At 39.4% G+C, this 21,741-nt stretch overlaps 1 protein-coding gene across 1 annotated transcript; it reads left to right on the top strand.

Moving 5' to 3' along the window:
* The first annotated feature begins 18,271 nt into the window (after positions 1-18,271).
* LOC118242028 lies at positions 18,272-20,924 on the top strand. The gene is made up of 5 exons (XM_035530232.1): positions 18,272-18,356; positions 18,482-18,868; positions 19,201-19,356; positions 20,174-20,238; positions 20,367-20,924. The coding sequence occupies exons 1-5, from the start codon at positions 18,320-18,322 to the stop codon at positions 20,490-20,492; spliced, it is 771 nt and encodes a 256-aa protein (XP_035386125.1). The 5' UTR covers positions 18,272-18,319; the 3' UTR covers positions 20,493-20,924.
* Positions 20,925-21,741: the final 817 nt, after the last annotated feature.

The raw sequence follows: 21,741 nt of genomic DNA, 5'->3' as shown, positions 1-21,741 counted from the left end.
CAATTGTAATGCGAGAGTTCAGAGCCTCGCGGATGGTTTTGTCCACCCACGGCTTCTGGTTGGGAAACTTCTTGATTGTGGTTCTTGGAATCGTGTTGTCCACCAGTTTCCCAATAAACCCTACTACTGCCCCTGTAAACTCGCTGACGACATCAGTGCTGCGCCGGAACATGTCCCAGTCTGCGTCATCCAGAGCGTCCTGCAGGGTGGCCACCGATTGGTCTGTCCAGCGCGCTACCTCCCTCTGAACCGGAGCATCCCGTTTGTTTATATTTTGGTGGGAGGAAGATGGCGGCGTGGTCCAACTTACCAAATGGTGGATGAGCTAGCTGTCCTTGTATGGGGTGTAGCAGTGGTCAAGTGTCCTATTTCCCCTGGTGGGGAAGGTTACGTGCTGGTAAAGGTTGGGTACTGCACGCTTGAGGTTAGCGCTATTGAAATCCCCAACCACGGTAAGTGCAGCGTCCCGGTGTTGTGCCTGAAACTGTGTGAGAGCCTCATGAAGTTCACAGTGCAGTATCCATGTTGGCCTGAGGTGGGATGTACACGGTGTTGATGATGACCGAAGTGTACTCCCGAGGAAGGTAGAAAGGACGAAACTTGAGGGCGAGCAGCTCCAGGTTGGGTGAGCAGGAGCGGGCGAGAGTAACAACATTGGCATTGTTGCACCAGCTGTTGTTTACCATCACACACAAATTAAAATCCTAATGTTTTTCATAGGGCTTGGAGACAGTATCTATTTCTGAGAAATTAGCCAAGTAACTTTGGACAGAGAAACGTTTCACTGTACCTTTTCTTCATAAACCCATATTAAAGTCATATTACCTTTAGGTGAATTAATGTACTTATATCATCAAGGCTGAATTTGGATATCTATTTCTCAGATATTTCCCATGATCATAAAAAATATGCTATCACATAACAGGGGTAGGCCTTGCCTATCACCATTGTAAGTTTGAACAGATTTCACTGTACCATTTTGACAAGGCCAGGACTGAACGATACCACTTTTTTAAGGATAAAACAAGACTCCAAACATAAGGCTTTTAGTTGTTCTTGAGGAATCTCCTTTATTGTATACCTTGTTCATGGCAAGAAAGCTCATTTTGTTTTTCTCCATCACCGGCATGCTAACTCTTGTTGCCTGCTGAGTGCTTGAGATATTTTGCATGACAGGGATGAGGAAGTGATGAGGACTAACTCATAGTTTTTGTTAAATTTTTGTTAATTTCCTTTCATTGCAACAAACAAGCCCAGGCTAAGTAGTTCAAAAAGATTTATTATTCATTATAAACGTAATTTCAACTGAAAATGATTAAAGAACAGCATGACTTCCATAATTTTTACATATACCTTTTCCACTCTATAATTTAAACATCTATATTTACATGCAAGTCAAAATCATGACACATAGTTACATAAATACCTCCACCTGACCATTCTACACCAGAAACAACTATTCTCATACTTCTTGTGTAAAAACTACGAGTTTTTCATGTTTTATAATCTCCATGTATTTTATTCCATTAGTCTTTGCTGGAGATAATTTTGGCATCACTCCTCTGAAACACACTTGGAACACTGCCATTCCTCCTCTGTATTCAGAGCACTTTCTGGAATGGAAGAACAAGTTGGGTGGTATCATTCTTTACAGTCTGTGCACTGCACCATTATCTCGCCATTATATGCTGTTCTGCACAAGCAATATACATCAACTTTTGTCACTTTTGGTTCTTTTTGTCCATCTTGCAGTTTTCAGTCTGATGTCAAATTTTCTCTTTTGTTTTTTCAATGAGGTATAAAGATGAGCTTCACTTTTCAGGGAAATAGCATTGCTTGGGGTGCAATCCCCTGGATATTGCATCAGAAAAGTCAAATGTCAAAAAGCTATAAATGTTACTATGTTATTGTTGTACATCTGGCTGAAGCAAAAAAAAAGTCTGGGGTCTTTGGCCTTAACATCCAAGATTATGCCTGTTTGATATTGATATTAAGCTTGTTCACTTGACTGTCATAGACACAGATGTGATTGCTTCCACATAACATTTTGATGGCAGTAACCCAGTTATGACCCCGGGTGTTCAGTAACTGGACAAAATGTCCCTGGGGTGTTCCCACCATCCCTCCTAATTGAAGTCTGCTATAAAGAAGAAAAGAGTAAAATCCATCCATATGTTTGTTGTCTCTGGCAAGGTAAAAGCAAGCCAGGTCAATTTCATCACTATGCAGTATGCTACTCAATGTTCGGATTGATGGTGCCCTCTCAGGGTTATGCAGAGGGTTTTTTATACTGGACTAAAACACTACCACAATGGTCCAGCAACAGAGGACCTCTGCTTTCTCCTCCTTTTTTGTGTATTCTTCCCTCTTCTTTTGTGTTCTTTTGATATGGTTTATTGTTAAAAGATTAACTGAAATATTAATTGGAATATAAACAAAGCTAAAATTCTGCTTAGTATTTTGTATTCCACTGGTGATGGGTCACTGTGGAGTAAACTGGTTCCAATGTTGGAGTTATTTATTAAAGTAGAAATAGTCATATTGTTCACTTTTATACCAATCTAATATTAAATCCTTAAGTGATTAATTTCAGCAATCCTGCATGTCCTTGCTGGGATCATTTATTGGCCTAAACCTGGACCATGCCATCCAAAAATGATGGCATATAGGCTGCCTTCTTGTACTCCTCCACAGGACTTTCAAGAGCAAATCCAAATTGTATTTTACATAGCATAAAGAAAGCTGATGGGGAGCATAACATCCTCTGGATGTCCCAAAGTAACCAACAGAGGCAATGGAACAGAACCCATCGGAGGAATACATCTTGAATAGCAAGAACCTACACTGAGCTGGGTGCTCACAGATCTCTGGTTCGTCCTCATGGTTTTGCTGACAACCTTGTAGGGTGAAATATTTTTGTAACAATGGGATAGAGGAAGCAGGCTGCAATAGCAAACATTCTAAAGCTCTTTTAATGTTGCTTCCACAATCCAGTGTCCAGGGCACAGTAGAACAGAATATCCATTGGTCATCAGTGTCAAATAAGAAATAAAATAAAAGACCACAAAACAGGCCCACAAACAGCAAAACAAACACTTCACAGTATTGACAGTAATGCATTGGTATAAATGCACAGGAGTAGATGAAGCTAAGTAGAATCAGGTGGAGACAATGACCATAATGAGAGGATAATGGGTAACAAGGGGGAGTAAACCAAGGCGGGGCTAAGAAATAAACAAGAGCACATGGCAAGACCGACAGACAAAATAAACAGAACCAGAAGATAAGGACAGGGTAGAATCACCACACTCATACATTGCGAACACTAATGATATACTTTACCAGCATTATAAATGACAAACACTGTACAAGCTGTCATTCAGCATTAAGAACACTGCTCATATAATTTTACTAGCATTATGAGCACAATTCATACTTTTATTGAGCATTATTACACCAGTTAGCTAGCTAATTCGGTCACGTTTAAGGACACAAACATGACGCTTATGATGTATTCGCTGACGTCTATGACCTGAACTTGCCTTGTCTTGAAACTAAAAAGCAAATGCATTTCGTTTCTTCAGCACTGCTCATGATGTGCTGCTAATGAACATTAAATACTTCTGGACGTTTTCTCACGTCGCCTACCTAGCTGGTGGCAATAGCATGAGAAGCATTGCAAAAATAATTTTCATTTAGCCCATATGATCAGCTCTTATACATGCCAATGTAATCAGAAAAGCCAAAAGGCAGAAAGAAAACGAGCTACATAATGTAAATGTCAAAACAGCACGATAACAGCCAAAAACATAGCTAGTTAGATAGTTAAGGTTAGGAAACTCAGTAAAACGTTAATGTAGTCAGTTAACAATTAAAAATGGAAGAAGAGGTAGCTAGCTAACATTTTAGTGCACTATCAAATTCGTTAGCTAGGTTAACTAGCCTAGCTATGTAGCCACATGTTTCGGCTAATGTTAGCTAGATAGCTAATATTAGTTAATATTAGATATGAAATCCCTAAACCGTACCGTTAGTTAACTAGCTAGCTAGCGTTGGCATAATCAACTAGATATCAAGAGCGACGTCCCCTGTGGTTGTTGCTGCACACAAAGTACGGGAGCTGTATTTATCCTACCACTGATAGTTAGCTAGATAGGACCGCTAGAGAGGTTCGCTAATTCATATAAAAGGCTACTCGGGTCTGGACGTCGATATCCTCACTGTACTCACAACGGCTACTCTTTCCTCAAAACCGAGTTCGTACAATTTCCTTAATTTCTAATCTCTCTGTTTCATTAAGATGAATAAAGAAAAGCTTACTTGATATTCCTCCAAGCTGCGGTCACTGCATTTATATGTTGTACTAAAATATCCGCGATCAAACTGGTTATAACTAACAGAGAAAACGGCGCTGCGCACTAAAATATATAAACTTCTATTCGCTGTGACCCCACAATTACACTTGGTTGCCATAACAACAGCCTATATGAAGTACAGGTCAGGTAGTTCAGTGAAAATGTATTATTATTCATAAAACCGTCCACACACACACAAGAAATGTGCTTGTCCGAGCAAACTTTGCTCGCCAGTAACGTCATATAACTGCTTAAATAAATAACATTCGGTATAAAAAAAAAGTTATTGTCGCTTCAATTTCTCATTGTTGTTTATTGATCTCGGTAAAAGGAGCAGTACTTACTCGCAGCAGTGCATAATCTGTTCGGCTGCGAGTATCCCAGAATTCTCTACTTTTGTCAGAGCTACATAAAGTGAGCATTTGGTGCACTCTTGTGACAGCCAAGAGAAACTGTTCAATAAAAATATCTATTCAAACACACCAGTTGTCAGGTTGTTTTCTGTTAGGGCTTTTAGCTATGATGTCATACACACTGTACAATCTCTACTGTTGACGAACAAATCCACATACAGTAAGGTTTGGGCTTCCCTGACACTGGTGAATTCTGTATTGTTGTAGTTTGCTCCTACTGTAGTACTTAGAGTAGACAGTACTACTTTTCAAAGGCCTCTGCTATTCACAGTAACATGTCATTTTAATGTGTCATATTAATGTGCACTAACCAGTCACATCATGTGTACAGTTAATCTGACAAACTGCTAAATAACATTCAGAGTATCTGTTCCATTTTTCCCCACTCATCCCACTTACTCTTCGCTTTAGTTACAGACATTAAACATTAAACCATGCACCAGTCCACCTGCATTCTGTTAGGTAGCCAAGCCGAGACTGGGTCGGAGCACAAGAGCACAACTGATGACGTTTCACAGAATGTTATAGTGTGGCCCAGGCCTTAGCCAATCAGAACAAGGTCTGCGTCGAAACTGGTTGTGTAGTGAAAATTGATGTGAAGGTTGTTTAGTGTGCTGAACACAATATGAAGGTTGCATTGTGCATTGATCATTAATGTGCAGATTGTGTAGTGAATATTATGTAGGTTGTGTAGTTTGTTGAACATTAACTGAACATTACTATGTCTGGGCACATTGAAAGAGGCTCTCATGTTCCAGCCTTAGACTGTCTTGCTACCTGTTTGGAGACACTAACTGCTCCATCCTCTTCATCACGATCGCCTTCCTGACTTTCCACACACCCCCTCTATTTGAAGCTGGCGACACAGGGACAGAGCAGAAGGTCCTAATATATGTGAGGGTTTTCTTATGCAAGTCTTTCACATACAACCAGGACTTGCCAGATCCTGCGTGAGTGGCTTTGTCATTGGCTGTTCCATGGGTCGGGCAAAGCCCGAAGGAGCTGCTCTTATCCCCAACCAATCAGAACAGTCATGGGGGACACAGTTGACTTTCTCACACAGACAGCTGCCTGTCAGTAAACGAGGTGATTCTGGTATTTATGGAGACTCAAGAAGAGAAACACAAATTGTACAAGTAATCAGGCAAGTCAAGTCATTGTCATTTTGACCACAAAACAAAATGCTTAGTCCAATAACTACTAAACTACTGTTACTGCCTGTAAACTAGTTTCAAGCATATAAAACTAGCCTATAAACTAATTAAATTTACATTAAGGATTATTTTTCTGTTTAATGATGGAGTACAGTTTAAAGGTGGAGTTGGTCAATTATTGTAGAAGCATTTTATATTTTTGTGAAACACTCATTACATTCTGATAGAAATAAATAAATTAAATGCTCAGATATTCAGACCAAACTGAATGACTGGATGACCTGCCTGCCTGTGTACCTGCCTACATGTCTCTGCAGTCTGCACATGTACTCATTTCACAACATGCTCTTACAAGCAGGTCATTTCATTTACATTTAGATTTACATTTATGGCATTTAACTGACACTTTTATCCAAAGCGATTGAGGCTTAAAGGTCTTGCTCAGGGAATTGGCAACCTTCTGATTACAAGTCAAGCACCTGAACCACTGAGTCAACTTTATAAACTATATAAAGCATATCAAACCCCAGACTAGGCAGGAGTTGTGAAGCCAAGTGTTGAGTTTATTGAAACACACACACACACACAAAACAGAGTAAAAACAAAATACAGAGAACAAAACAAGATGGACAAAGCCAGAAGGTAAAATCCAACAACAGTACGTCAAGAATCAAAGCAGCGGTGAGATCAAAATACAAGAGAAATGATTAACAACAAGGAACAGTTGAAAGAGGACGACACACAAGGAGAGGGAAGAACAAATGCTGCCCAGAGCCAATAGGATGAAAATGTTCAGGTTATGTCTTAAAGATAAATGAATCTTTCCAGAGCAGACAACTACTCCCCTAACCAAGTTCAGTTCATTTAAATATAATTTAAAGGCAATAGCATGAGATGCGTTGCAAGACATTCTTATTTTTCATCCATCCCAATTTATCAGTAATCAGAAAAGTCAAATGACAGGAAAATCGGGCTACATAATATGAATACAAAGACATAATATAAATATAGTAGGCTAAAGGGCAACAAGCATAATTTAGCTAACGCTAGCTAGCTAGACAGGTAACTTAGTACAACATTAATGTGGTCAGTTAACAATAAAAAAGTGCAAGAAGAGGTAGTTAGCTAACATTATTAATGAACTATAAATATTCGTTTAAATAATAATTATAAAAAAAATCGTTAGCTAGTTTAGCTAATTCATATAAAAAGATACTCGCGTCTGGACCTCGAAATCCTCACTGTATTTACAACGGCTACTCATTCCCCAAAACGATTTCTCACAACTTCCATAATTTCTGATCTCTGTTTTATGAAGATGAATGAAGAAAAACTTACTTGATATTTCGCTAAGCTGCGGTCAGTGCGTTTATAAGTCGTAATCAAATATCAGCGATCAAAACGGTTATAACTAACAGAGAAAATTGCGCTGCGTACTAAAATATATAAACCTCTACGAGGTGTGACATAACAATGAGACTTGGTTTCCATAACTACATCCTATATGAATTATACAGCAGGGAGCGCAGTAAAAATGTATGGAGGTTCATAAAACCGTCCAAACTTCTACGCAGTTTGACGCCACAATTACACTTGGTTGCCATAACAGCCAACCATTCATGTTAACATGTCATTGAGAATAAATAATTAAAAAGACAAACGGAACATTCTTGACTTGGTGTTGTCTTGAAAGTTTCACGGTACCGCCTCCTCTTTGCTGTCGTCTACCGGCGGCGCACGTGGACTTTTGTTTGTGTTATTCCTGCGTTACCTCATCACAAATCTTATGTTTGTCCACCGCCTGGGGGTTATGATGTTATTATGTTGTCTGTATTTAAGCCTATTTACTTTGTATGATTGATGTCGGTCATTCATGTTTCGTTGGCGCCTTTGTTCGCATCAGTGAACTTTTTTTGTTCGATTTTCGGTCTCGTTCATTTCGTTAAACTATTCAGCTGGAGAATTTGCTTCTCTTTCTTTCTTTTAGCCCTCTCGTCCTACGCCCGTCACAGAAAGCCTTGTACAGACTATATTATACAGTTAAAAAGCTATAATAACAAACCAGAATGTGGCACATTTCAGGTATGATGATGATACTTTAAACAGGAGTAAAGTACATAACATTCTTAAGAATAAATATTGGCTAATCCTTAATCAGTCTCATAACTGACAAGGTTTGTCCATGCCACATGAAAAGGAAAAATAACATTAATTATTAATAAGTTACTTAAAAAAAATATTGATAGTAATCAACATAGTTGTTCTAAACTATTTTTAAAAACCTGATTGATGTTATACTATAATGAGACTATATCAAAAGTTACCACATCTATCTGGTCTGTTTATGGACGAGAACGTGCTGACCAGATGTACCAGGTCCCAACAGCTAGTTTGTGCAGGAGTCTGTCCTTAAAGAAAGAAGAGGGCTTAGATCACTGCAGTGCACTGGTGAATAGAGGGCTTAGATCAGTGCACTGGTGAATAGAGGGCTTAGATCAGTGCACTGGTGAATAGAGGGCTTAGATCAGTGCACTGGTGAATAGAGGGCTTAGATCACTGCAGTGCACTGGTGAATAGAGGGCTTAGATCACTGCAGTGTACTGGTGAGTAGAGGGCTTAGATCACTGCAGTGTACTGGTGAATAGAGGGCTTAGATCAGTGCACTGGTGAATAGAGGGCTTAGATCACTGCAGTGCACTGGTGAATAGAGGGCTTAGATCAGTGCACTGGTGAATAGAGGGCTTAGATCAGTGCACTGGTGAATAGAGGGCTTAGATCACTGCAGTGTACTGGTGAGTAGAGGGCTTAGATCACTGCAGTGCACTGGTGAATAGAGGGCTTAGATCACTGCAGTGTACTGGTGAGTAGAGGGCTTAGATCACTGCAGTGCACTGGTGAATAGAGGGCTTAGATCACTGCAGTGTACTGGTGAGTAGAGGGCTTAGATCACTGCAGTGTACTGGTGAATAGAGGGCTTAGATCAGTGCACTGGTGAATAGAGGGCTTAGATATAACAAGCAACGGGTGGTGGCAGCGTGCTCAGAGAAGTGCTTACTGACACATCTGGGACCAGCAAAGACGTACTCCTGGATTTACATGAGGCTCAGTGGAGTGTGACGCTCGACACACATAGTTCAGTTCATTTAAAGATCAATTAATCTTTCTGGCACAGGTTACTAACCAAGTTCAGTAACCAAATTCAGCACAGTTGTCTTAGACATGTCGGTTATGGCATGTTTTCTTAGCCAAACAGACAAAGATGGGGTGGAGTAATGGAGCAGTATTATTATTACTTTTATATAGGGACTTTCTTGAACTCAAGGACACTTTACAGACAGACACTCAGACACACAGGCAAGGAACATTTATTTGTGTAGTATTTTTCATATACAGTGGCTATTCAAAGTGCTTCAGATAGACAAATACGAATTATAATGTAATAAGCTTTAGCTCTGTCAGACTGGGAAGGTTTTTGCCAAAAAGAAAGTGAGTGACAGGTCAATGTAAACAAAACAAGATGCCATCATGGAGCACAGTTTTTCAGACAGGATTTTCCAGGGACTTAAGATAAAGCTATTGCTAAATATTTTTTATGTTCTACATATTTCGCAGCTTATTTGAATTAGTAAGAAAGGGGTGGGAGGGGGTCAACTAATGTAATTGATTTTCCCGTTTTATCCAAACCAGTATGTATTATGTGATCTCTGTGTAAACATTGCTCTTTTAACCAGCTAGGTTACTTACCCGAGTTAAACACAGATTTGTTTTCTGTGCTTTTGTCTATGTGCACTTCAGTATGAGCCACTGATAATTCCCTGAGTTGTTACTGCTATAGCAGTAGGAAGTGAAGCTGTCAAGAATTCAGTCTGTAACAGAAATTTGGACACAAGCTTAACCCAAAAATGTAAAAGCACTGATGCTCTTGACCACTCTTGTGGTCACTCCAGGAAATGCAGGAGTTTGCCATAGACAAGGTCTGACCAGCTGCTTCAGGGCACATACGACACCTCCACTACCAGTGGGCCACAGTTCACAGTGCAGAGCTTCAAAATCTGTCCTGAGAGCGTCAACTTCACACTTTTCCACTTTCATTCACATAAAACACCCGAATTAATTCACTACCTGACACCTGTGAACTACATTCCCCAGAATCCTCCTGTTCATTTCCAATACTCTGATTACTTGTCACACGTGTCTAATTTTTCCCTTTGTGTCTGCCTATAAATACCCTCTTGTTAGTGTTTGTATAAGTCTTATTTAAGCATGTCTTGTGTTTCTGAGCCTTTTCCTTGAATATTTACCTGATCTCATTTTGACTCATGCCTGTTCCCTCTGTTCCGGCCCCTAGCCTGACTTGTTTGTATTCTGTCCTGTCGCTAGTCTACATCTACTTTTTGACTTTGTCTTTGGATTGCCCTTCCTGTTTTTGCATTAAAGCCTCTGAACTATACCTGAAGGCGATTCCATTTCTGAATGCAGATCCTGACACCCAAGATCAAAAATCATCCTTAAATGCTAGAGCAATTATTACATTGAATACTCTCTCTTTCTCATTTAAGCTGAGATCTTAACACTACAAATCTTTTGGAAAACAGGGCCCAGATTACATTAGAAACCCTCATTGTCCTTTATTATTCAACCTCTAAACAACTTTCAATCCACTTTGTCTATAACAATACAGTAACAAAACCACCTCCAACTAGGACCCCATGAGGCCCTGTGTAGGTATCCAGCAGGAATGCCTGTTTCTCCTGAAGCAAGATGCCACTAGTCATGCTTATTGGTGTCACATTTAGTCTTGCTCTGCTTACAAAAACACCATAATGCAACAAATTATACTTTCTCATTTACTTTACTGGTTTAGTTTCAGTTTGATCTGTTTGTGGAGCAGTCTGCTTAATTGGTCAGTCAAAGAGAATATCTGGTTAAATGTGCTGTTTAATGTGCTTCTGCATTCTCTCTCACCACCAGTGGGGGCGATTAAGAGCACATGACTGCAGATCTCTATAGAGCAGAAGAAACTGTCTACATGCAGCTGGTAGAGGTTTCAGAACCATGGACAGAGACAAACTATTAGCACGTGCACATACACACAAAGACACTAATTGGGTGAAAGAATAGGACCATAAAACAGAAAATCACATGCAACCAGCATAAATTCTCTCTCATTCTTTCACACTGTTTCTGTCTCTCTCTCCCTCACACACACACACACACACACACACACACAAAACGCAAACCCACAAAGAAGCTGTGCAGCATTGAGCCTCAACAAATTGTTCTCATACATCATAGAAGAAAGACGTACCAACAACCTCCTGCAGACACTTACACTGCTCTGTCACTGTGGAAAATGTATTAACCAGCGAATAAAGTCATGCTTTTAAATACAGCAGTATCAGAATTGCTTTAAATCATGTTTAAACATAAAACTAAAATAAAAGTATAGAGGAAAGTCACACAGAAGCTCAATCTACACATATGTAAAAGATTCACGTGTTTTGGGTGGCAAACAAAGGTGGGGTTTGACGCTGGGCTGTATGTCTGTGTCCTTGTGTGCGATTAGAATGACCAAAACCATTACGAGTGACCAGAAATAACAGGCATTACATTATATTTGTACCGGGGAAAATGTAATCAGTTTATCTACTTCAAAGTCTTAAGAATAAGAACAAATAAAAATAAGATGATCTTTAAAATAAGATCATTCAACTCAAAATGCTTCCTGCTGAATGTTCTACAGTCTCAGTTCTGACCTCAGAATACGTATAGAAATGAGTGTTCTGAACCCTCTCCTTCTTAGGTTGGTTTTCTGCCTTTGAGAAGTCCACCAAAGCATAATGACGCTCATCTCCTTCACCCTACAATGATTAAAAACATGTAGCATGTAGAGATCTGCACTTACATTACAACAGATTTACACCCTAAAAAACTGAACTGGCTTGAAATTATTTTAAACTAATTAATTTTATTCCACTTTTACAAGGAAATATAAGATAACACAGGGAGAGTAACTATAGATAGTTTTGTATCTCCTCCCCTGTCCTCAATCTCACAGTCCCCTGCTGACAGCTTCTGCAGTCAGTAGAGAGACACACAGTAAATTCTGATGTCCAGACTCAGGGAAACACTGGAGGTCATGTGATATGGTGAATGACATCATGGCAGTGTTTAGACACTGGTCAGATGAGAGCCGTAGTTCATTGTAAGTGTTATTCGCAACAAAAACACCACTAGCAGTGTCACATCGCTTTTATACAGCAGTTAAAGTGAAAGAGGTAAAGCAAAAAAAAACATTTTTTTAAATCACTGAAGTTTGTTTCCAACATTTTTTAAAACAATATTTCTTTTTCTATCAAAGAAATAGCAGCAGCTTAGAGTAATGTGTCCATTGTTGTTACAACCATGGGTCAGCATAATGATACAGGTATGGTGACATCACATCCCATTAAAAATGAGAAAACTTTATAGCTAAGATGTCACAGCTGCTGCAGCACCCAGTGTCATGTGATGATGTCAGTATGACATTCCAAAAGTGCCCTTAGACCAGTTGGACTAAACCATTCAACTAACCCACACAGTCAGTCATGAGGAACTGATATCCCCAAGAGTTCCCCAAGCTGAAACTGCCAAGCTAATATCCCCAAGAGTTCTGGTTGAACATGTAGAAAAGAAAATGGTTACTGAGATGCATTTTATACCTAACCTGATCAAGATGAACCAAATAAACACAAACTAAATTGTTTACTGTTTTGGTGGACTGTGGGATATAACAGGCACCTGAAGAACTTTCTGGAATCAACTGACACATTTCATAGACAAGAGTGTTGAGGCATTTAAAGCAGACACCAGCCTTGAACATGTGTGTGTGTTCTCAATAAGTAAATTCTGTTAATTTAACTGTTAATGACCTAGCAAGTGTACTATGTAACGTTCGCTCTGTTTTGCTCAGGACTCTTTCACAAACACAAACAAGGGCGGGATGGTGCGTCTAACACTCTAGCACTATATTTTCAAATACACAAACTAACGTTGAAATGTAGGACGTTTAATAACCCCCCCCCCCCCCCCACATATGTATACAACAACACACCCTACAAGTAGTAATATTATACAAATATACCCAACACAATATCACACGTCAGGTCATCCAACATAACCACTTTGACATCGGTAGTGTTTATAACAGGGAAGCAGTGAGCACGGTAAATCAAGATGGAGACGGTCTCTTTACCACTTCACAGCTAACCCCTTGTGTCCCCTTTGGTAGACAGGAAAGCGAAGTTTTAAATCCCTCAGTAAAACTCCGTTAACGGTCAATAATACCCCGGGGTAAGAGGAAAGAATAGCCTACTCCTTCAGGTGTATTTCCACTGCGCGAAAGTGGAGAGAGAAGATGTGAACTTTCCCCAAGTAAAGTCCCATGACTTGATGCTTCTGTGTGTTAAAACTTTCTCTTCTTGTTCCTGGGATTCTTTATTTTATTATTAGTCCATTCGTAATCTTCCTGCCCACTGGGCAATCAGTAACTACAGTCTTCTGCTCCGGAAGGGACGAGCTCTGAACTCGTGTACCACGCCCCCTCCTTACGGGGTATGCGCTCTACTGAAAACACGAGTACAAAAAAACAAAAAGGAAAAAGGTTTATACACATGTGCACATTATTTATCATATGTGATTATTACAAATATACTTATCTACCAAGGACAATATACTGTATCAATATATCTGGGTAGGAATGGAAACCATAGAAGATGGAAAGAGTGAGAGAGTGACATGGTACCTGTGGATTTGTTATGACAGACATAGACACATACACACAGGTGGACGAGAGGAGAACACACACAGGACACACAGTGAACAGTGTCCAGCAGACACTACACACTGATATATACGAGGCGTTAGGGTGGTCGTCCCTGAAGAGGAACAAATACATGACATTTCACTTCAAATGTCATATTTTACATGTTTATTCTCCAAAATGTCACAAAAATTACAAACACAACAAAGCTTTTCTTTTCAGGATTACTGGGAGCAGTTTCGAAGTTCTAGTATGTGAGAGACAGTTTGACCAGCAGAAATGATAAAGGTGCATGCTCACCTACAAGGGAGAGACATGCAATTAGAGTCCCATAACGTCCTCAGTGTCTCCTTTGTCAGCACTAAATTTCCTCTCATGTTTTGCTCAGTAGTACAAGCCAAGGTTGGTCCACGCAGATGGAACTGTCCTATCACATGATGGGGTTAAATTTTGTGGCTCTGGTGGCAGTGAACAGTTATCAGGCATCATGGGTGGTGTGATGGCTGAAGTTTAGCCCGAGCGGTTTTAGTCCAGATTATACTGAGAATCACGGCCTGAGAAGTGTTTTAACTGACATGCCTGCGTGATTTTCTTTCAAGCAAGTCTTACCAACCCAAAGTGTGTATAGCATGCAGGTTGCTTTTGTTAAATGTGTGGTATTTGATCTTCTACACTGACATGTGAATGTCAGTGGCTTGATTTTCACTTTTTAAAATGCATTTTAACTGAACTAGGGATGGAGAACACACAAAAAAAAATGTTTAGTTTAAAGTTTATATTTACTGAAGCATCATGACATCATAATGAGGGAGGTCAAGGTGCAGCTCTGGATAAAATCAAGCTAGGAGGGCTCAAATCCTGCTCAGGAGGCCATACCCACACATCCTGTTTTATACAATGAAACACTGCACCACTCAGATGCAAGCATCACATCACAGAATTGTTCTGATCAGGGTAAAGAGTAGTTTGAGCAGATCTGAAGGATAAATACCTGTTGACCCACCCACAGTATGCAAAATGTGATTTGTAACCAAGTTATAAGATGACCCTAGGTCATTTTTACTTCTTTGACTTCAAGAGAGACTTATTGTACCAAGACTTGTTTACTGAAAACCAAGCAGCTGTTAAATGTGGTGAGTGTGCACCGTGGCCTCATTGTGGGTTTCCTGTTTCTCTGGTGCTTGCAGGTTTGGTGTAAGGCGCCAGCTATTAGCTGCATTCTTCTTTCTGTTTTTACTCATTTTTAAAAGATATCAAACTGTGTTTGAATGTGCTTCAGTTTTATAGGTGAGCTGTACATTGCATAGACATACTGAGGTACAACTACATGCTATATCTCAATTAAGATCCAATTTGAAGGTTCTGACAAGAAATGCTCCAACCACTGATGTTTCCATTCAAATGTATGAGCACACACGTGCGCACTCTCTCTCTCTCTCTCTCTCTCTCTCTCTCTCTCTCTCTCTCTCTCTCTCTCTCTCTCTTATGTTAGGATATAATTCTATTGTTTTTGTTGTCAGACCACTACACACCACTGATGTGTTCTTACCTTTCAACCACTTGCAGCTGTGTTAGTGCACACAAACACTCACGCACACGCTCGTTCACGTACACATGCACACAATCACTTAATGGACATTCTCTTGTGGGATGTCATGATGTTACTGAGCCTCAACCCATCTCAGCTGCCATGGCTACTCCCCCACCCCCGATGTCCCCTGCTATAGCCCATCACACCTCCACCCCAACCAACTACCTCTCCATTGCCTTTAATGGACGTTCTCTTGCAGGATGGGACTTGGACACATACACACCATCAGGACAAGACTAGGACCTCTAGAAAGTTGTACTAGACATTAATTGCTTATTTTTTCATTTTGAATTTATTTTTCTCATAAAATTGTTATTATTGTGGTGACCATTGTCAGCCAGAGGAGGATGGGCCCCCCTTTATGTCTTGGTTCCTCTCAAGGTTTCTTTCTCATGCTCTAAGGAGTTTTTCCTCACCACTGTTGTCCTTGAATTACTCACTGGAGACTTGGACTCGGACATTTGTAAAGCTGCTTTGTGACATCTGTTGTAAAAAGTGCTATATAAATACATTTTTGATGGATTGCCTTATGCATATACACATCTGTTTATGCATCTTCATTTCATAAATACACAGGGAGAGACACATGCTTGCATGTGCACACAGACACACTCCTACATAAGCACTTTTTTACATCCACAGACTGTGTACCTCATGTTTTGCGCAGAATTAGAATCAGTTTAATTTACTTAGTGATGCCAGAAAATGTATATGAATCTAAAGAATGTAGCAGCTCTCAGATCAGTTATAAATAACAGTGTGCAGATCCGTTTCAAATGTTACATTTAGCTGACACTTTTATTCAATTATGACTTTTATTACAATTATGACTGAATACAACTTGAGCATTTGAGGATTAAGGGCCTTGCTCTGGGCCCAACAGTAGCAACTTGGCAGTGGTGGAGCTTGAACCAGCAACCTTCTGATAACTAGTCAAGTACCTTAACCACTACTGCCCAAAATGAGAGTGTGTAGATCTCAGATCAGTTATAAATAACAAAGTTCAGATCTCAGATCAGTGTGCAGATCTCTTAACGCTCCCTGCTGCAGGGCCTCCTGTGTCTCCAACAAACACAAAGTGTGTGTGTGTGTGTGTGTGTGTGTGTGTGTGTGTGAGAGAGAGAGAGAGAGAGAGAGAGAGAGAGAGAGAGAGACAGAGAGAGAGAAAAAGACTGAGTACATTTCTAAGATTACATTTCTGTCATCAATATACAATGCAGTTTTGCTCAAAATAAAACTATAAGTGTTTGGTGTAAAGTCCTACATAAAAGTGTTAGAGCTAAGAACATCCACACAGCTGTAGGTAGTCCTGAGGGCTGACAGCTTTTATGCTACAAATGAACATCTTTATTCACATTTTGATTTACATTTTCATTTATCGAGGTTCTTCTCTCACCTGTGATGTATTCTAGGAGTGCCATAGGCTGGCACAGTGGCTTGGTGGTTAGCATGTTTTCCTCTCAGCACAAGAGTCTTGGGTTTGAGTTTCCATGTTCCCCCTGTGTCTTTGTGGGTTTCCTCCCACACTTCAAAAACATGGCTATTAGGTTGATTGGATACTCTAAAAATTGTTCTGTGTGCATGTATGTTTAGTGATGGTTGGTGGTCTGTCCTGGTCTTAATCTCTTCCCCTGCACTTAATCTCAGTCCCTCAGGGGGGTGTGGTTTCTGACTGAGAGTATGCTGTGTGCAAATTGGCTGCTGCTTCTCATTGGTGTGTGGATGATTTGAAAATCTGATATGTGAGGTGTCCTTGAGTTTGAGAAAGGTGTAATGTAACTAAAGTAATATTTGTGTTTTGTGTGTAACTGATATAAATGATCATAGCTCTTAATCATTTCAGTGATAAGACTTGGAGGAGAGTTCAGAGGATGACCTCCATGTGACTGAATTCTGTTTACACTGGGTGGAGATATTAGTGGTTGACAGGCCTGATTTGGTGGTGGTGGGGAGGGGATTCTTAGGGCTTTTCACATAAGTACTCAGATTTCAGATATTAAATGAAAAATAGTTCACAACAACTGAGATTCATTTCATGCAACCTTGCAAACAGCAAACAAACAGGAAACTTGACAGGAAGCCCTCAGCTCAGACCACATTCACAGCACAGCACCAGCATAACTGACCCAGGATCAGCTTATAACCTGCTTTTAAATCACATTTTGTACAGGTTGAAGTGGTGAAAGGTTGTTATCCATCAGATCCACCCAGTTATCTCTCTGCTCTGTTCAGATACACTAGCACTCTGCTATGTGACTCTCACGGTTCAGTGCAGCTGCGTTTGACTGGATAAAACAGGGAGTGTGGACATGGTCTCCTGCCACCCTGAGAATTTGGTTCTTTATGTAATAAACAGGCATCTAAACCTGCACCTTCAGCTCCTTCAGTACGACACACTGATGAGTCAGTGAGATGGACTGTGTGTAAATATTACATTACAAATTACTTTGGTCTGATTGAACCGATCCTAATCAGGTTTAAAAGAGCTTGTACTTTCTTTAATTTCCTGGTATTTTGTTCAATGATTAATTTTAAGGCTTTTCCAGTAGCTGCTATAAATTATTCTTCAGCAAAGTTGAAAGTAATATAAAGGTATGTAGTGATGTGAGTAACAAAAGGCTACATGAAACCTGTTTTATGAAGAAACAAAAAAAGTTCAAACTTTTTTTGACATATCATGTATATTTATAGACTACGTAACAGTAACCAATAGGTTATATGCGATTTGTTTGTATAAATCTTGCTTGAATGCGCTTTAATTAAAACTACCTTTTCTCAGTGCCTGGACAACTTTAAACTTATCGGCTAGTCTTCTGCATACAGAGCCATTATGTTGTTTGTTGACCAAAAGAGAAATTTTCCACTGATAAAGTCCCCTAAACCACAGAGTTCAACGAGAGCCACTACAGAGAAAAACGTTCCACTGACGTTGACCAATCAGATCTCAGAACAGACATCCGCGTCAAAGACCCTCATCACCATCAACCACCCAGCGCCAGTCTGAGATGGAGACGTCACGATTTGTTCTCATCACTCTCATGTGTAAGTGAATTCATTTTATAAACTACTGTATCTTATGTTTCTTACTTTATTACTCTAAACACAGTTATGCCTGTTTCTGTTGAAGCTCACCTTCCTTATTTTAAACTATATATTCTCCGTTGTAGGTGTGGTGTTCTCCAGTCAGAAGAGGATTTCTGGGGCAGACGTGGAGATGAGAGTCAGACGAGGAGACAATGCCACTCTCTACGGTGACTGTATCTGGGAGAAAGGATTTAATCCAGTGTGGTTCAGAAACTGCTCCCATGAGAATCAACCTCCTCGGATTATAACATGGAATGGCTGGAGTAAAGAAGTTACTTCACGTTACTCTTCTGTGTGGAATCCCTCTAAACAAATTCATGACCTGCTGATAAAGAACATCACTGAATCAGTCTTGGGTCTGTACTACTGTGCTTTACACAAGATATACATCACTAAAGATAAAACTGGAGTTATAAACTCTAAGGATGTTTACCTTTATGGAAAGAGAACTATCCTACTTTCCCTTCATGGTAAGATTACTCAGTCTGATCTGCTGAGTGACTTTCTTTAGTGAGTAAACAGACAATTTTGAATTAAAGAAAAAAAATGTATTTAAAACAATCTAAAATTTTCCTGACTGTTTTTTAGCAGTATTTACAACATAAATGGTCAAATGTGATTGAGATTCTTTATTGAGATAGTAGAATTTCATCCACATTTCTAAGATTTAAACCATAAAGAACATTTTACTTATATATTAATATTAACGTGAAATAGACATGCAAGATTAATGACATTGTGTTTACTTTATGAGTTCTGTCTCCAACTTTAATTGACAGTTCCACTTCCTCTTTGATTTCAGACCCTGGTGCTGAGCTCACCTCCACCTCCACCCCTCCTGTATCAGACTGTGGTGTCTACAGGAAGCTGCTGTTCACTGTGTGTCCTGTGTGTGTTCTCCTCTCCTCTCTCATCTCCTCCACCTGTGTCTACTGCTTCTGTCGCAAGAGAAATTCAGGTACTCACTCAGTCTCCATTTTTGTGTGTTTGTGTTTTACTGACACCATTTTAGTTCACACATTTTTCTCAATTTTCAAAAACGTCAATCTTTTAGAAACTTTTCTTGTATTTCTATATAGTTGTCATTTCTTCTGGTCAAGTGTAATGGCTATGCATTCAGTAATTATTAACATAAGCAACTTTTCCACAGTTACCAAGGCCGTGCAAGGCTGTTCTGGACTCCTGAGTCTGGTTAAGGTTTCTTTTTCCACAAGTGTCATTCTGGAGATCAGGGCTGAGAAGGATATGTGGCGGCGATGTAAAAATGTTTGGGCTAGTTTTGTGTCAGTTTTATGTGTGCAAAATATCACAACATGTTCAAATGGCAAATGTTAATGAAGAAAGAGAGAGAAACATGATGAGTCTTACCTCTGTGCAGAGCCTGTTGGCAAACCCTTACATAATTAAGACTTCTCAGCTGAAGGATTCTGCAGCTCTGAGCACAGTTATATAACCACGCAGAGGAAACTGTGCTGAGCACAGTTAGATAACCATGCCCAGGAAACTGTGCTGAGCACGTTTTGTAAGCGTTCCATTCTGAACGTGTTCATGTGTAAATGTGACTGGAACAGTTACTGTCCTTATTCAGAACCGTTCAGACCTGCAGTGCTAAAGAGGTTGGAGCTGACTTGGACATTTTTATTGTAAAATCCATTTTTTTGTACATTTTTGTAGCTGTAATTTCACCCCTGGACTTTGTGCTGTGTGGTTGTCCCAGTGCTTCAGGCTGGATCTGTAATGTTGTTGTGTGATTATTAATATTGTTCTGATTACAGAAGCAGAAGTTGAACAGAGGTTTAAAAACAAATCACAGATCCAGAAATACTCCAACACTGATGAGGTACTGTGAAACATACTTGTACACAAACACATACTCACAGTATTGTTTTTTAACCATTTGACTGTAACAGTGAAATGTTAAATATAAAAATGTAAAATTGTCAAATCCAGATGCTTTTAAACTCACAGCAGGCTGGAGGAGGTGAGGTTTGTTACGCCTCCCTGGACAACCTGAATGTTGGAAAGAAACGCCCCAAGAAGACGAGAATTCAGAACTCTGATTTCAGTACTTATTCTGAGGTCAGAACTGGTTGAGTGTAAAACTACTGAGGAAGATTTTTCCAGAAAGCAGAGTAAGATGACAAATCAGGTTTATGATCACATCACCCTTACACATGAGGAAGATGAGTGAAAAGTTGAAGTGCTTACTCCCGTGCAGCTGGGCTTTACTATGATACATATGATTGTATTTTGATTAAAAAAAAAAAAAAAAGATTTTCAGCTTTTCCTGACATTTCAATTCACTGTTTAAAGTTAAAAAGCATTTTGTAAAAACCTGAACCTTCTACTACTTTAACAATGTAGATTAATATATGATCTAAAATCTAAATTTAAACTTTGTTTACGTGTCTTTCTCTAACATAAGTTTACCAACCAGACCTGATATATGTCAAATGTTGATATGCTGTATGTTCTAAATAGCATATTTCATATGTAAAATGAGGTGAATTTTACCTCTATATAATATTTGCGATGAATGGAAAATGAATAATAAACTGGACTTACTGCATTTAGAATGACTTTAATACTGTTAAGTGTAACGATGAGCGGTAAGGAGGCGAAGAGAAGAACGAGATTTATTAGGGGCAAATCCAGAGTCGTAGTCATTATAGCAGTCCAGGGTCATAGAGCCAACACGGAGATTACGGGGATACATTACAAACAAACAAAAACACACAAAGGTAAACAGGGGAAGCAGGATATAACAGAGGCTAGGAAACACGAAGGCTAGGATAACAAAACAGGCTAACAAATAAAGGCTCTGAAAAGGATGAGCTTTCAAAGGTCCAAACATTAAACCAAACACAATGAACCTAACACAAATGCAACCATCAAATAAACATAATGAACATAACACATAAACGCACAGATTCAAATAAACATGCAATGAACAGCAAACACACAGGGCTCAAGAAAGGGTTTAAATAAATTAACTTAACAAAACTAGAAATGAGGGACAGGTGTAAGCAATCAAACAAGGGGCAGAAAAATGAAACTATGGTATGGAACTAAAATATACAAGACAGGGAAAATGGGAGGGACCAATCGTGACAGTAAGATTTTACAAACATAGCCTGAGAATCACAACAGTGATGTGGCTAGTGCCCTGCATTACTGGGTGAGCTATTACAGGACCTGTTTAACTGACTATATGATTTCATCTAGAAGGAAATAGCTATAGATTTACAAAGCTTTTAAAATGTAATCAAATATACGCAAAAATAGGCCAATGTAAATACAATGACCTGATGAATATTAAATTAAGATGATGATTTTGATGTCT

The sequence above is a fragment of the Electrophorus electricus genome, chromosome 9 (assembly GCF_013358815.1).
Source record: "Electrophorus electricus isolate fEleEle1 chromosome 9, fEleEle1.pri, whole genome shotgun sequence".
NCBI classification, from domain to species: Eukaryota; Metazoa; Chordata; class Actinopteri; order Gymnotiformes; family Gymnotidae; genus Electrophorus; species Electrophorus electricus.
Note: the sequence above shows the minus strand (reverse complement) of the source record. Positions and strands in the feature narration are given on the sequence as shown.